General features: G+C 37.3%; 1 protein-coding gene across 2 annotated transcripts in view; it reads right to left on the bottom strand.

The window, feature by feature from the left end:
* The window catches only part of bbs9 (Bardet-Biedl syndrome 9), a 159,771-nt gene that overhangs the window by 96,073 nt on the left and 46,805 nt on the right, over nucleotides 1-16,893 (bottom strand). For both annotated transcript variants that reach the window (XM_023329818.1, XM_023329825.1), the window contains 2 exons: nucleotides 16,413-16,585; nucleotides 16,170-16,322 (listed from right to left, as the gene is read on the bottom strand). In XM_023329818.1, the coding sequence (XP_023185586.1) occupies nucleotides 16,170-16,322; nucleotides 16,413-16,585 (326 nt within the window). The remainder of the gene's footprint in view (nucleotides 1-16,169; nucleotides 16,323-16,412; nucleotides 16,586-16,893) is intronic.

The raw sequence follows: 16,893 nt of genomic DNA, 5'->3' as shown, positions 1-16,893 counted from the left end.
AGAAAGTTAAAAATATTTCAAATACATAAAGGTTACACTGTTGCTAAGCTTCAAAAACATAAAAAGACAAATCTGAAGAGTTAAAGAGTAAAATAATTTAAAAAACATAACTGAATGAACTTGCAAGCACTGCTAAAAATCTCTCCTTGAACGGCTAGATAGTGCTACTCCCTCATCTGTGTCTTAATGTCACATAAACCAAGGGACTGATTTAATGGTATTTTGTCAGCATTAAAAAGAAAACTATTCAACAGTGGTGCAAATCTGAAGTTTATGCTACACGTTGAATTTGTTTATATATATACAGTATACATATAAAATGAACTTTTCCTAATGAAGACCTTTAGAGCAACTACTGCTGCCTCAGTAACCAGGTTGTTGTTTGTAGTTGTTTATCTTGATCATAAAAGGCAGCTTGATAAAAGGATAACTTTCCTTCTGACAGAAAAAAAGTCAAAAATCTTCTGTACTTACAGACTGACATACATAATCACACAGATCTTCTTTATACAAACACACAGAGTTCCACGGTCCAAGCTGAACCACACACTTGATGCAGTCCAGACGAAAGAGACCTGAGAAGCCAACAAACACACACCCACACGCACACACTCCGCCAGGTCTGAGGTGATGGTTTTGGTTGCGGTCCCAGTGAAAACGACACTAATTTAGAGCTAAGGAGCTTTGGCAAGCTGAGACGAAATTCCATCATCTTACAACAGAGCGCTAAATGCCAGCAATGATAATGTTAAGAACAAGAGGTCACTGTGGAAGCTACTGTGATGCTAGCACAGATAACACCTTCTATGTTCACTTACACTTCTAATGGGATAAAACACACAGTTAGCTTTGCAACCTGTACTCCATGTATGTGAAGAACACACAGATACATGAACACACAATATCAGTAATCATAAAAACACACACGTACACAGACTGCTCAAACTTTACAACCACAGTAAATACATTTTCCCCACAAACATACCTGTGGCAGGACATGTGTTTCTGTATGGGGTGTGTAGGAGTGTGTGAAAGTATGCCCCCACCATATGTGTTTGCATTTCTCTCAATAGTCTCCTTTGAAGGAGCCAGGAGAGGGAAAAAAAGAGGGAGATGTGAGTTAGTGAGTGAGAAAAAAAGGGAGAGAAGGAAAAAAAATGAGGGGAACTCTGGGAATTCACTAAAACAAGATAAATATCCTTGGCTTGGCGTCGCATGGCCGCCACACTCTCGGTTACACACAAACGCACACGCCGACACAGACACTGATTACAGAATAAATATGCGTAATCTCATGAATCAGCCATTGTTTTTGAGATGAAGAAACAGCTAGACATCAACCAGAGACAGAGATGGTGACTCTGCAGAAAGTGAACTCATGGAGGTGATCATTCATACAGGTTCATACACATATGTTTCATTGACAATACATATTAAAGACGCAAATGTTTTTGACAATTTATTACCATAAACCTTCAACCATGTATCTGTGTTTCAAATTCTGAGTACTGGAGCAACAAACTCATAGTTTCACAAAGTGTTAATCCCCATAAATAAACTTCAATTTATTACACTTATACAAGCAGTTTGGAGAAACTTTAAACAAATCTGCGTAACAACTGGAAAATGTGCCCAAAATTTAGAGCTGAAAATTTTTTGCTTACTGCAGACTTAATTAAAAGCCTGGAAATTATGGTTATACGGTGTTCTTACAAAACTGTCCAGCATATGAGTAGGAGCAGAATTTGGAGTTTCAAAGAAATTCTGTATTTTATCCTAATAAGTAGATTATAAAAGCTGTTAAAATAAAGACTTCAAACTTGATTTCCACTCTAAAGATTTAAAACGTGACTTGGACGTAAGACTCATGTTAAGTCTTAAGTCAAAGATGTGAACATAATCCCTTAAAGAGTAGCTCATTGAACCAAATATTAACATTGGCACCTGGTTGTATAACCTTACATACAGTATTTATGGGCTTGACAGTACATGCCAGAATTACGAGGTTAACAGCAGTCCAAGTTGCTTTATTTTTATTTATTACTGTCATTAAGCAGATATTTTAGTCAAAAAGCTGCAACTCCATCAGAAGATGGCCATATTCTCCTGCTGAAGGGTGAACTTGATTCACAGAATTCAGGCTTTTAATGGTTGATAACAGCCTCTTCATGTTTAAAATACAATAAGTTAAACATGATGTTCCGTACCCATGCTGTTAAGTGTTTTAAGCAGTTAACAATAAAAATATAAATATTTTAATTTTAAATATTTTTGGAAATACAGTGTTCTTAAGAATTTATTAACTGATAATCAAAATTGTGTGAATGTCCCTCTGCTTTGGTTTTAATTGCATGCATAGACACAAAAGGGTGAGACGTCTATCTCTGTGAAGATCTCAGTGATTCTCTGTACCAGATTAATTAAGTGACTGATCTGTCTTTTCAAATTTTTGGTGATTATTAATGTCTAGAACATGTGAACATATGCCATTTTTGTAAAATATTTGTACAAAATGCTCTACTTAGCATTTTGTACAAACATTTTCATGAAACCTTGCAAAAATAAAAAAATCTTCAAACCTCTCCCTCAAAAATCTAAAGAATTGCAGTTTTTCCATATTTTTCTATGTCCAGGAATATAAAAATGAAGACAAAACTGTTAAGAGATAAAAATGTTAAATGTTCTAACATAAAAGGGTGAAGGTTTAGGTAAATGACAGAATAGACAGCGTCCAAAGTTAGAATGTTTCCTTCAAGCCTTAGGGATTTGACTTGGAAAGAAATCCTTATGAAAATGTCTGGCTTTACAATTTATGTCCTGATCCAAACTTTGATAAGAAACAGCCTGCTTGAGGAAAGAAGATACAGAGCACATTGCAACTCATTTACAACACATAAACTAACTAAACAATAAGGTGAGCAGGATCATAAAACAAAGGAACAAAGCCAGATTTACAAAAATCTATCTCCAAGTTCAAATTTCACATAAACCGAAAGAAAAAAATTAAATGGAATTTTTTTTAAAGGGGAATTGTAGTCTTTAGTTAAACTAATTTACTTATGGCTGCAAAGATGCATGAGTTAGAAATCTAAAAGTGTGGAAAAGTTAATAACACAGATAAACCCCAGATAATCAGTAAATCATCTGTTGATTAGACCAACTAATCATCCAGCTAAATCCAGTTTCTACTGTAAGATGAGCTTCGTAAGAAGAATAAAAATAAAAATAAGACTAAAAAAGTACAAACAAATTGCTTTAAACAAACCAAACTTTGTACACCAATGTGTTGATTTATGGGGTTTTTTTCCTATTTTTTTTTATGTCGCAAGACTTCTAAACCAATACCAAACATGTCAAATGTAATTTTATGTAATAGATGTTAGAACATTTGGTACCTACAATGAAGGCAAATGTTTTCCAGAACCTTTTCAGCATCCATTAGCTCCATTTTGGAATGCAGATGTGTACATTATTTCAGTGTAATATAGTTCAACAGACTGGAAATCATTATGTGTATGATTTCCATACACTCCAACCACATGACATACTTTGTACAGTTATATTTCGAGCTAATTAAATAATGGAATAACCCAACACACAGGGATCATTGTTGCAGCAGTACTTCTCTAACAAACAGGAATGTATTTAATCAAAAATCACAGGCATATGGTGGGATTTCTTTTATGAGGGGATGGTGTATATTAAAGTTGGCTCATATTCACTGGAGTGTGTAAATTCTTTTAATGGGGGAGTCATATAAAGAGCAGCAGACAAAGACTTCCTGACTGGAATAAAATGAGCTCAAGCAAAATCAAACATTAAACACATCACTATTAGCTCATATTAGCAGTTTATTTGGTTTAACACTAGAATGGCTAGAGTTAGTCCACTTTGACGTATACCTATATCGGCTTCGATAGTCCAACTGGCCTGAAGGATTTTCTCTAGCAGGTGCTTTTGTTCTGTAAATAGGGCCATTACCTTATCAGTACCCTGGTAATGGCCTCAACGCATCTCACAGTTGCACAATAGACTTAGACTTCGACTTCGACTTAAACTGACTTTGTTGTCATTTTCAATGCACAGGGTGTATAAAGAACGAAATTTCGTTGCATACGGCTCAGGACAATGTTTGAGGTTCCAATGTATTAGCTGTTTTCAACAGGCGCTTTTGTTCCGTAAATAAGGCCATTACTGGCGCACCCAAGCACAATGAATTCATTATAACCTCCTGAGACCCAGATCTCTTTTGCTTACACTTTTTCCATGTTTTTTTGAGGTGGATCAACACAATTAATTTGGTAAGTTTATTTCTAAACTGTCATTTTATACCCTCTTAGCTTTATTTCAAAGAGAAACATTACTAATTTCTTTTAGAAAAACCTTTGAACATTTCTTGAAACAGATTGTATGTTTTGCAAACTCTATGTACATTTGGCAAAATGACCTGGATAATGCAGCACAACATCATGGATCAGCTGCAAAAGGTCACATCTCTCCAAAAACACTTCATGTATGCTTCAAAACTAAACTGAAGAGCACTACCTACAGGAGACCTGATCTCCTGCAGGTATCATAGATACCCACCCCCAACATGGACTATTCACATTCCCACCTTCTGGCCCGACGGTCAACGACCACATTTACAATTGAAGAAGGGATGCTAATTTGAGCCATCAGAGTCGTCAGGGTGGACTCCGGCCTTTTGGCCCTGTTGAGCCGATATGGGAAGGACTCGAAAACTGTATCATCCTAGTGTGTGTTTGAATTTAGCTGAATGATTTTAAAAAAAGAATTTTAATTTTCAGGGCTGCGGGGAATTTAGTGCGCGCAGTATCAGCGGCTGTCGTAGTTGTGCGTCGCGTTGTTTCTTTCCTAATATTTTCATCCATACTAAATATGTCGAGCAAAAAAAGAAGAAAATGAACAGACTTTGCTCTGAAGATGCACTTGCCAAGGTGAAGCCACGCCTCTCTGAACTGGTCTCCCAAAAACAACAGCAGAAGTCACACTGATTTGCAGGTATGTCATTTGTGCAATACTTTATTCTGGCCCCAAAGAAGTATTTTGTGGATTCAAAACGACAAAAAACAAATTAAATTTAAAATAAAAACAAATTAAGTTATTAAAAAATTTGCCATTCTTTGAAAAAATCCAAATTTATTTTTAAATTAGTAAAATTGTAAAACAAAAATATTTTGGGGGCTGAAATTCTTTTATGGGGGCAAAATATTTCGGGGGGCCAGAATAAAGTAACACTGTAACTTGCTGTGAGTTCATATACCTATGTCTTGAATTTGGAAAAAAAAATATTTTATTTATCACTAAAGAAGGGTTCGGTGAATGTGCATATGAAACTGATGGGTTCGGTACCTCACAAAAGGTTAAGAACCACTCTTCTAGACACTAACAGGTACCATAGAATTGCACAAAAAATCGTGAGGGACGGCAGAGTCCCTGCTCGAAATTCTGTGAAAGAGGTGTACGGAGCTTTGTGCCAGAAGCCCATTAAAATGCTGTCTACATCGTTTTAAACTGTGTGATTGTGAGCGTGAGTGGGAATAAAAATAGCAACAGGTATTTTGTTCCATATAACACAGTAGGAGTGTAACAGGTTAACCTTTTATGGATGCAAATTCGACTAAAAACCCACCTGTTAAGGATTGTATTTGAAATGTGATCAATTACAAATTTATTGATGGAACCTGAATTAATGTCGTGTTTTGATTGTTGATTCTATGTTGCTTTGTGTTTCTGTGTTTGATATGATGTAAAGCACTTTGAAATGCCTTGCTGCTGAAATGTGCTATACAAATAAAATTTGATTTAGATATTTTTTTGATTTGTCAAATATTGTGGTATTTATGACTTTTATATATAAATAAGACAACTCTCATGTATAATCTCATTGTATTGGAAATTCACAGCCTTTATTGAAAAGCCCAGACCAGAAAAGGAGCTTTTCAATCACCACTTCAATGTGGTCCTCTGACATACAATGTCAAAGAAATCATATATGTTTACAATTTTTGGTCAACAGCATGAAACTACACGTATCATCTTGTAAGTTGCAAAGTTGGTTTCATTTACACCACGGCTAAACAAAAGCTTCCCACAACCAGCACAGAATGTAAACAGCACCCTGCTGTGGTTTTCAGTGCTTCAGTTAAAACTTGTGTGCCAGAAAAACAGGGAGGTGGAAGGTTTGAAATGGTGACAGAGTCAAAACTGACCTCTGACTCCGAACACAGTCAAGCGTCATTCAGTTGTCGCTGCCAGCCCTAATAAATCAAAGTTCGCCCGTTCTAATAAGTCAAAGGAAGTGTAAAATCAAATCTGGTCTGCTGGCACTAATCTATTCGAACGTTTAATTAAAGCTGAAGAATAAAAGGATTTGAAATCTCTCCTCCTCTAATCTCCTTCCAGCGTAATCGCTTTCCAACACAGAGGACTTCTTAAATCTCCTGCTTGGTGCTCAGCAACAACAGCAAACAATGATGTAATTAACAGGGTGGGATACTTTTTCTTATTGTAATCCAAATTGGTAAAAATGTCATAATTCTACAGAATAATCTAATAATGAGTCTCTACAAAATGTAACTAATTGTATTATTGAAAGTTTTGTCTAGAGGATTGTCGCTTTAAATAACACAATTTGTTCCTTTTTGTGCTAGGTGGACCGTTGAAACTTTTGAAAAAAAGTGCTTCATTATTTTCTATTTGCAACAGGTCATCTCTTTTAAAACCATCCTGTAATGACTTTTGTTAAGCTGTCTCGTTCTTTGCGTATTATCTTCTCTTCACAAGCAATAAGCTCCCTCTGTTTTCTGTTATTTTCCTTATGCCTTTACTGTCCCTTTGGTTTGTGATGAAGATATTTTACATGCAGCGCAGACAGCAAATAAATAAAAGCAGATGAAATAGGAAGAGTTAGATAAATGGACATGAATTAATATTCTTCTGTATCATTTTATGCACTTTTTCTGCTACTTCTGTTAACATGTGATACGCTAATCTGCATTACATTTTTCCCCATTTTGGCAAATGAGTCTCTTTTTGTTTGTTTTTTCATCAAACAGTTCAGTTAAGCTGTTTTCAAACTCGCATTTTGAAGAATATGCTTACAATAATATTTTAACCCTCTATGTGTGTTTAAACTTAAACATTCCAGCTGGAAATACTACAGTGTGGCATCTGGGTAAAGAGCAAAGGACCTAATGTGAAAAATACATTGTTTTATTCTATGCTTGTCAAGAATGGCTGATGAGGTTCAATGATGACTGTTTTTATGTTGGCATCTATAACACATGTACCTAACCCTGTGCAGAAAAGTGACAAGAAAACAAAAAAAAAAATGGAAATGCGAAACAGAAAGGACTCCGAGGCGACATCTCCTCTAAATTCAACCTCTTTGGAAAGGAGCCGATGAAGAAGAGCTAGAGTTTTGGTACCTGGGTGAATAAGCTTTGAGTGTCTGGATTGAATGTCTGGATTGAATGCTGAGGACATCTGCATTCCTGTATGAAGACCCTCTGGAAGATTTTTTTTTTTAATTTAAGGCCTGCAGTGCATGTGCAAAAATTGCTTTAATCTTTTTCCTTTTCCAAATCTCACTCTTTCAAGTTCCTTTAAACTCCCTCAATCCACCTCCTCATCTTTCTTCTTTCACATGTCCTCACATTCGGTGTATACACACAATGCTCACCCTTTGTATGTCTGTCTTTCTAGTCTCTGCCTTTTCATCCCTCCATCTCTTCTATCTTTCTCAGAATGTTCCCCTCTGATCCCTTCCTTAACATTTTCCAACCCCTCCCACTGCTGACCACATCCACATGTTAATAATAAAGTCTCCTCCAGCTCCACCACATCTATGAAGAAATCCTCTGGCAGGTCATCTATGCCTGTCTGATAAAGAGCAGCACAGATGCTTCATCCTCACTTCTCTCCTCATCCCTCTATGTTTTTTAACATGGTGTTCATACTGAAGTACATTTTGAGCCCTGAACATGTGGCTTGACCCTAGTAAGAGACCGGTATGGATTGCGAAATATTCCACCCACGGCTGCACCAGCACTCAATATTCTTCAACCTGATTATAATCTGGGGAAAAAAGAAAAAAAGATGACACTTGATATGATCAAGCCTGAGGAAATTAAAAGAAATCAGAGCCAGACTTGGCTCAAATTTATCTGGTGGTCAAAGAAAAAAGAAAGAAAATATAGATTTTTATTTATGCTGAAAAGCAAAGCTAATGCAGATAAATTAACCTGATCTTGCTGATATAACAAAGTAGTACAGTGTCAAACTTGATACATTTTAATTCTAGCAAATTAATGACCTGATGCAACTTGGAAGGAAATAGGAGACCAATTAAAGTCCACAACAATTTAAAAAGGCGGACATGATCTAATTTGCAGAGAAAAAAATCTGATGCGGTTCAAAAAACATATGAAATCACATCGTGCTTTCAGACTGCCCTGCTAATTGCATGGTGATTCAATGGATAACAGGGCTGCATCATAATATGTCCTCAAAGTTCTCCCTCAGCTTAAGCATTTCAGCATCTAAATTCTATATCAGGTGTTGCTATTAAAGCAGTGAAAGTTCTCCCAAAACAACCAAATCCATTATTTGTATGGAAACCGTGAAAGCATGTCATTTGGAATGCAACAGCTCACTAAATAATGCTTTTAAACCTAACCTAACCAAACCAAACCCAAGCTGGTTGTTACAAACAGATGATCTAATTTCAAATGATCATCAGAGAAGCATTTGCATGCATCTAGATACCTGGTTTTATGAATCCATAAGCAAGACATTGCATGTGGGGGTGTGTGCATGGGGGTGTGTGGGGGTATGTGTGGGTGTGTGTATGAAGAAAGACTCAGTCTGTGGAGTATATTTGATTTAGCAGGGGTTCCTCATTAAAAGATAAAGAGAGAAAATCTATCATCAGGGAGACAGCCAACCACAGTGGACACTCTCCATACAGCCCCATGAAGAGAATGCTGACTGTCAGCCATTTGAATGAAAGACAGCCATTCATTGATAAGACAGTCAAATAAACAGACCATCTAAAGGAAAACAAACCAGACCACCACCGCTTTTCTGTGCTTCATTCAACCTCAAGAAGGGTCTCAGTGTGTGTGATGGCGAGACAGTGAAAACTCGAATGTAAATGTGTTTGTTCTCAGGGTAAAATGTTCCCTGGGGGGAAAATACTGCGAGAGGAAGTTTCTATGCTCCCATAAGTCCTTTAATCTGAATATCAAACACACGTGGCTCCTGAGGGACTGCCATTCACCACAGATAAACCCTCATGTTCCGCCTGTTTTAATAAACGCGCAGTTGATAATGTGATAACAATTCAACGGTCCACAGAGAGTAAAGTACACTCAAGAGAACAGATGAGATAAATATACATCTTACATATGTTACTGTAATAACTCTTTGTTCAAAATTCTCTTTCATAATCATAAGATATATAATAAAGTGTCTGAACCACAAATGCCATTTAGTTATTTACAACTTTTAATACGCATGTTCAAACAGTAATGTGACATTGATGTAACATTGTAATTCAATGGCTTGTACGTTAAATGAGAACATGAGCTGGGTGGTTTACACTCATATTACGTCTACGTATGTGGACCAGGTTCTTGTACATTTATCCTTTTCTGTGTGGACTGTTTCAAGCTTTCTTTTCATGTTCAGATATATCAACTAATTGTGTACAACCAGTGCATGCATTTCTCTTTGTAAATGTGCTACACTGGTTCTGACTCCTTACTGTTCCTACATTAAATGAGTGTAGCAAGAGAAAATGCTTTGTACCTGCAGATACATCAGATAACTCAAGATGTTTTGAAGGAAGGTACTGCAAAGCACATTTTTGTAAGAGATGGTTAAGTTTGTCCCCATCTTTCCCCATGGTTTTGTTTTGAGTCATTTTCTAATTATATCTGTGTTTATTATTATCAGAAAAGGTTTTACCATATTAAGTTATTTATCTTTGTTAATAGGGCTTTGCCACATCAGTTATCGTCCCTTTGTTAAGATTTTTCTCTATTATTGCTCGTGTTTCTTCCTCTGTATGTTTGGGTTTATTTTCATATGTTAGTTTCTGGCCGTTTCCATTTTTGCTTATGGTTTCCTTTGAGTCTTAGCTCAGCTTCTTTTGTGTTAATTAAGCTTCCTCCCTCCAGCTGCTTCACATCCCCTCTGATTAGCTCACCCATTTCCTTTATCTTTTTCCACCCCTGCCTCAGTATTTACTCTCCTGGTTTTTCCATCGTTTCTTGCTTCATACTTTCAGTCTCCATTTTCCATGTGCTGTGGTTCTTGTGTTTCTTCCTATTAGTCCTCCTGTTTTATATTATATTAAATAAATTGTGCTCTAGTTTCTGTGCTTGGATCCTATATAAAGCTGAACATGTGAACCTTTATACAAACTCACTAAACGTACAGGATCTACTGATAAAACAATCACAGAACCTAATTTCAAAAACACCAAGCAATCCCTTAAAGATGTCAGTTTTCCAAAATATGACAAATTAGTAGCACAATCACAATTAAAATATGAAACACAACAGTGCATATAAAAAAATATGAATGGCTTACTCAGGTAAAAATAAAACAATAGCCTATACAAGCTTCAAATAAGCATTTTATTTTATTTTTTTCTCTATAAAAAGATATCAGAGTTGAGAGAACTGACTGTTAAAGGTGGTGGTCCTGCTCTCCACAGTGGGATCTGTGTTTAAGCGTGTAAAGAGCACCATTTGGGGCCAGATAAATCAAGTGGCTGTCTACCAGAAGCCTCCATTAGGGGCCCAGCGGCCCCTGGATGGCCTGTCAGTCACCCCGTCAGTCAGTGAGCCACCCTCTTCCAGTGTTTGAACTCATAATTACAGAGAGACTCTGCTTGGTTTGGCCCAGAATGGCTCCCGAGGTCCCCCACCACCTCCCAGAGAGCAGCTCCTGCTAGCCCTGCGCTAATGCTAATACTAACAAACAACGAGCGTTTCGCCTCAAGAGGAAACGGCGCTGAGAAAAATATTTATGAGAACTGAAAAGACTCTCTCCCTCTTCATCCCCCTTTGGGCTTTTCTTCATTCATCTTGCACAGATTCATTCAGGGCTTTTAGTTTTTATTTCGTTGAGTGACAGCTCTGCGTTAGTTTGGTTTTAAAAAGGTTAGCACGGTATTTAGAAAGAAGAACACTAATGATATGCACCATCTGAAGAGTACTTACAAAACAGCTGAAGTGGACAATGTAAAGGCCATAGAGACTGGTGGATTTTAAGCAGTGACATAGAAGCTAAAGGAGAAATTACCCCCAACATTGGGAAAATTCAGAAATAGCCTCCAAACAAGCTGGTGATTAGGACTCATACCTAGTTTGTCTTCTCAAAGTTATCTACGCTAACACATCACAAGCAATCACTCATAAGTCTTTCTTTATCCTGAAACTCATAAATCATAAGCGGCTGTTTGACAGATTGGGTATATTTTGGATTTCAGCCACCTTAGGCGGCAGATGAAAGTTTTTGCATTCAAACGTACACACATTTAAAGTAAGATGTGGCCTGCTAGATCTCAGGAGTTCATGAATAAAATATAGACCTACAAAGGCAGCATGAACAATGGAAATATTATCCTCCACTGCATAAATGTATACTCGACCACAGAGTATTCTCACAGGGAGCATATTCGTCTTATCTCTGACGGTTCGTCAGCGATGACTGGCCACTGCATGTGGAGACACACACTGCTAACGAGGTGGGGGAAATTCTTCCCCCCACAATCATCCAAGATTGATGCAGAAAGTTTACCCGGCAGACATTCCTCTGAATCCAAATGAAAGAGGTGCCTGGTTCACCAACATTCCTGATTGGCCACACATTCCTTTACGAGTCTGACGACGGTGTGATTGCAGGCATGGAGCCACGACTTCATGAGGTTAACTTTCATAAAAGTTCCATTTTCAAAGTAGTCAAACCAGGTTTCACCTGGTGAAAGATTTATACTACAAAAACTCAGATTTTAACCCCTCTGCTAAAGATAAAAAAAACATCTGCTTCTCACTTTAAATCAAATGTGTGAGGTAGTGTTTGAATTGTTAATCCTCAAAATAATAATAATAAAAAGACTAGCTGATGATTGTAAAATGATTTGTATATAACTTGCAACTCAAAATATCAAACAAGAAATAAAAAACGATTGTGAGAAAAACAGAAATAACATTGAACTAAAACAGAAATACTACAAAGATAATTATCAAAATGTAAAAACATTCCATAGAATAGCTTGGACCTATTTAATTTTCACTTATTAAACCACAGTAAAACACCATAAAGCCGTGTTTCAGATATCTTTAAAAAATCTGGAATCAAACTGCTGAGTTTGTCCTCGGAAGCATGACTCTTAATCCTGACATGAATTATTAATTTGACGCATTCATCACTCTTCCGACCAGCCATCAATAGCCTCCATTATGGCGATGTGTATACATTACAGAGTGTATAATGTGTCAGAAACTTCCCGCATGCGAGCTGCTGGATGGCGGGAAGAGAAGGAAACAGAAAGAGGAAGACTGAGGGAAAGTAAGAATGATGGACAGGAGCGACAGCAGAAAGCAGTACTTTGAGGATGAGAGTCAAGATTTCACAGCTAGAAATCAACCTGAACGACGTGAGACAGTGGTATTTTGAAAGGTTAGACTCTTATGGATTTAAAAGGTCAGGAGTGTGAGTTACAAGGTCGCTCAGACTTTACAAGTGATGCAAATTTTGTAACGAACCTGGACATTTCACTACAGGGGCCTACTATGAAATAATGGGCACAACGACAGCTTTTTTTGTAGTAGTTTTTGTGTAGAAATCTACGTCTTCACAGCAAAATGTCTGTTGCATAATTTATTCTTGCAACTCAGGATGACTTTTTCTCTGTTTCTGTGTTATCCATTCATACTTAAGACGTTATCAGAAATAGAGCTGGAGAATAAAACAACAATCATGTGTCTAGCAATAGACATATGATCAATATCAATAGAAAATATGCAGAATATTGATCATTTCACTGAACTCCAAACCCAACTGTACAACTTTTTGGGGCATGTAGGTTACCTAGAACAAACCTGTTGAGTAAGTTGTGGAGCATGTTTTGAAACCATGCCTCATAACTGCTTAAAATTAAAAAAATAAAACACCAAAGAGTGAATAGAGAAAATGAGCACAACAGCTGGGAGAATATTGTGAAGAAAAGTTCAAGTCACCAGTTTGGCACTATTTTGGATATTTGAAACAAAAACCTAGTCAGTAAATATTAGGTTACTGACGTTTGACTGACATGAAACGTTTATATTGTGATATGTTTTCAGCTATATCATCCAGCCCTTGGCTTAGCTTTTCCTTGTCTGAGCTTTGTGTAAAGAGAAGCTGGTGTCTGGAATATGCAACCACATATTTAACTCATAGTATCACTGGTTTAAAATGACATACTTCTCTTGTCTATTTTTGACACCTCTACAGATTTGGAGTCTTATTCTAGGGATTATTTAGTGTTTGGAATGCTGAGTCAGCTTATTCTCTATATGAACAGCTAAAGCAAAGTTACAACTGTGGATCATAGCAAATAAAAGGAACAAAAAAAACCACACAGAAGCTCAGCTTCCAAACCTAATATTCAGACTTTTAACATAAAATACCTGCTGACTTCATTTTAACACCACAAATACAATTACAACTGACTAAAGTGTTTAGGGCAAAGACATCAAACAGAGTTGGTATAAAAACACTTAAAAGTGGATTTATTTAGATGGGAGCAAGTAGCCAGCTTAAGGTGAACTCTGTTTATTTTAGCTTAAATGGCATTAGTAATTCAACAACCTCATTTATTTTCTCTCATTAGGCTCCAACTAAAGCCTGAGAATCCCGGGAATCACTTTACCTGAAATGACTGAGGTATCGAAGAACAGGGTTGGATGCAGCACAGCTCTGCTAAACAGCAAAATGCTGACAGCTTTAGCAGCTAATTAAGGGATGATGTCACCCTGCCCTGCTCAGTTAACAAGAAGCTAATGAAAAGTGGAAAAGATGGCCGCCAATTCATCCTCTAGAGTAAACAGCACAGGCAAGCAACCATCACTTTATCTCACTCAGAAACTTTTGGTCCAGCCCTGCTCTAAGACTCGGCAATCCTGAGTCTCTCCCCTTTATCAGGGAGAGCGAAAAAACGTGGACAGATGCTTTGATTTAAAATCTCTTTTACATTGACCTCAGTTGTACTGTCCACACACATGGATCTATGCCTGCTTCTTTTTTTTTCAGCACAGTCAGTGGGCGTATCGCACTAACTTTAACCATCACATTAGATGCCAGATCCCAAATGTACTTATAATCAGAGCGGCCTTGGTTATCCATATCTATCGCTGTAGTTATGGATAGGCTTAGGCAGGCTTAGGCTGCTAGAGAAATAATGAAGACTTTCCTCACTCTGTTAAATTCTCCTACTACTCTCCAATTTTGCATCATCTTCTGTTATTTCAGCTCTTAACTTTATATTATTTTTTTTCTCTTCATCATGCAGGAGGACCGAATGCTGCAAGTCAGTGACCTGCAGGGTTTCTTTAGATAGAAAACTTTTTAACAATCTATAAACTGAACCTGTCCATACATTGTTTGGTAACCATTCTCTGTGTATACTTTACCTGAGATATGTGTGATTGGCCTGAATAAATTGTTTTTCAACTAATGAGAAGTTGTGAATTGGTGCCATATAAATAAACTGAAATAAATAGAAAGCATATACAAATCCAAACCCATATTTACATCATTACTTCAGTTTCTGACCCTCAGACATGGCTTTAAGGTGTCACAATATATGGACTGTCCAAGATATCCTCACGGGCTCCACTAACGTCCGGCCTCAGAACACCTAGAAACTGAAATTGGTCTTTTGAATCATAGATGTACACGCAGGCACAAAGTGATGATGTGTTGGTGTGAATTTACAGCGTGAAGTTTGTGGTCTGGTGGTTTATGGACTTCCTCTGTTTAGCTGTGAGATCACCCCCACTTTCACACACACACACACACACACACACACACACACACACGCACACACACGCACACACACACACGCCCGCACGCACACACACATACACACATGCATGCAAACGCAGAGAGAGAAGCTTAAAGAGGTGCTGCTTACTACTGATACAATTTTACCACACCTCTCTCTTTCACACTCTACTGTATGTCGTTAATGGTTTGTGTGTCATTGTGCTGATTCAAATACAAAATTAGCAAAAAAACACAAAAACTTGACCTACATAAATCTGCAGAAAAAGCTCATTTTTCTTCACCTTCCTTTTTAGCAAGTTTACATTACTTGCTTTCGCTGTATGGCTCCAGCTTTTAGACATACGTTTTCAACAGAGTCGCTGTAAGCTCTAATGTTAAGCTCCATTTATTCCAAACCACTTTGATTTGTGTTTGGGATCTTTGATACCTTAAAATTCACTATTGGGAATTGGATTGAGACGAATCCAACTAATAAAAAATCTCCAGGCCAACTGACATTTGCAGCTGCTCGCATGTTGATTGACAAGTTGATTGTATTCTGAAAAACATTCTATGCTCAGAGGAGACAAAGATGGAGAATTTTTGGGCAAAATCACAGGAACATTGATGGGAGGAGTCGAGCATCGAACCAACTGTAAAGCATGGAGGTGCATCATGTTAAGGGGTTATTAGAGGTAAATTGGACAAGGTGCATGAAGAAGAGGAATCATCTACAAGTTCCTATAAATCCTCTGAATTCAGTTTTTAGATGGCTGAAATGTCTGACATAATTTGATATTTCAATGGGACTGTAGACTGAAGCACACATCAAAACTGGTTTAGAATGAATAACTCAGATTTATTTTCCTTGTGTCTTGGCCTTGCCTTAATCTCCATACAAAATAATTTTACTATCGAGTTCATGCCAAGAAATAAATTTACTATGTGAAATTTAATCCTTCATGTGATGATTTTATTTTTTATCTGAGGTTTGGTAGTCGGTGGTCAGCCCATCTAATTGTGGTCATAACTTTCAGTTTCTGAATTAAAAATGAAATGACATATTACAGAGTGTGGGCATATGTCCTGTTTCTGTCTCTGACCTGGTTGTAAGTGGCGTCCAGCAGTTTGTCCAGGTTCTGGAGAGGTGCCGGGGTCTTGTCTTTGAATCGGGTCAGCAGTCGCCTCTGGATAGCTCTGAACTGGACAGCTCGCTCTGACAGCAGATCCTGATACTGCTGAGCACTGACACGCAGCTAAGATAAACCAAAACAAAATACCAAACATTTCACTTCTTAATTTTTTTTTAATAACTCCTAAACATAACATGTCTGGGTTATATCTACCTGAAAGTGATTGTCTACAGACAGGAAGTATTCTTGAAGCGGCATTGGACCACTAAAGCTTTTCTTGAAGTCTTTGATTCCCAATTTGGAGAAATGTTGATCAAACCTTTGAACGAGTTCCTTCACCACCAGCCACATGTCCTCAAAACTGTCGCTCTGAATGCGGTAACGCTCTATGAAGAAGGGAGATGTGCAATTTTTTGTTTTTTCTCAACATTATGATCATCACAAATAAAGTGAATTACATCCTGGAAGAAAGTGAACTGCAAATGCTTCTGGTTGTAATAATAGAAAAGAGATAATCACTATTTTCTTCTTGCTAATTTTGGTGCAAAATGCTACAAAAGACACTAAAAACAGCATCAGTAGCTGTGGATATAAATTGGAAAGGGAACTCTTTTGAAACGTTTAATCCCATGTTCTAACTAGCATCAATGGTGGTTAACCAGCACCACCTCCTGTATGAGGTGTCATACTAAGA

The sequence above is a fragment of the Xiphophorus maculatus genome, chromosome 3 (genome assembly GCF_002775205.1).
Source record: "Xiphophorus maculatus strain JP 163 A chromosome 3, X_maculatus-5.0-male, whole genome shotgun sequence".
Taxonomy (NCBI): domain Eukaryota; kingdom Metazoa; phylum Chordata; class Actinopteri; order Cyprinodontiformes; family Poeciliidae; genus Xiphophorus; species Xiphophorus maculatus.
Note: the sequence above shows the minus strand (reverse complement) of the source record. Positions and strands in the feature narration are given on the sequence as shown.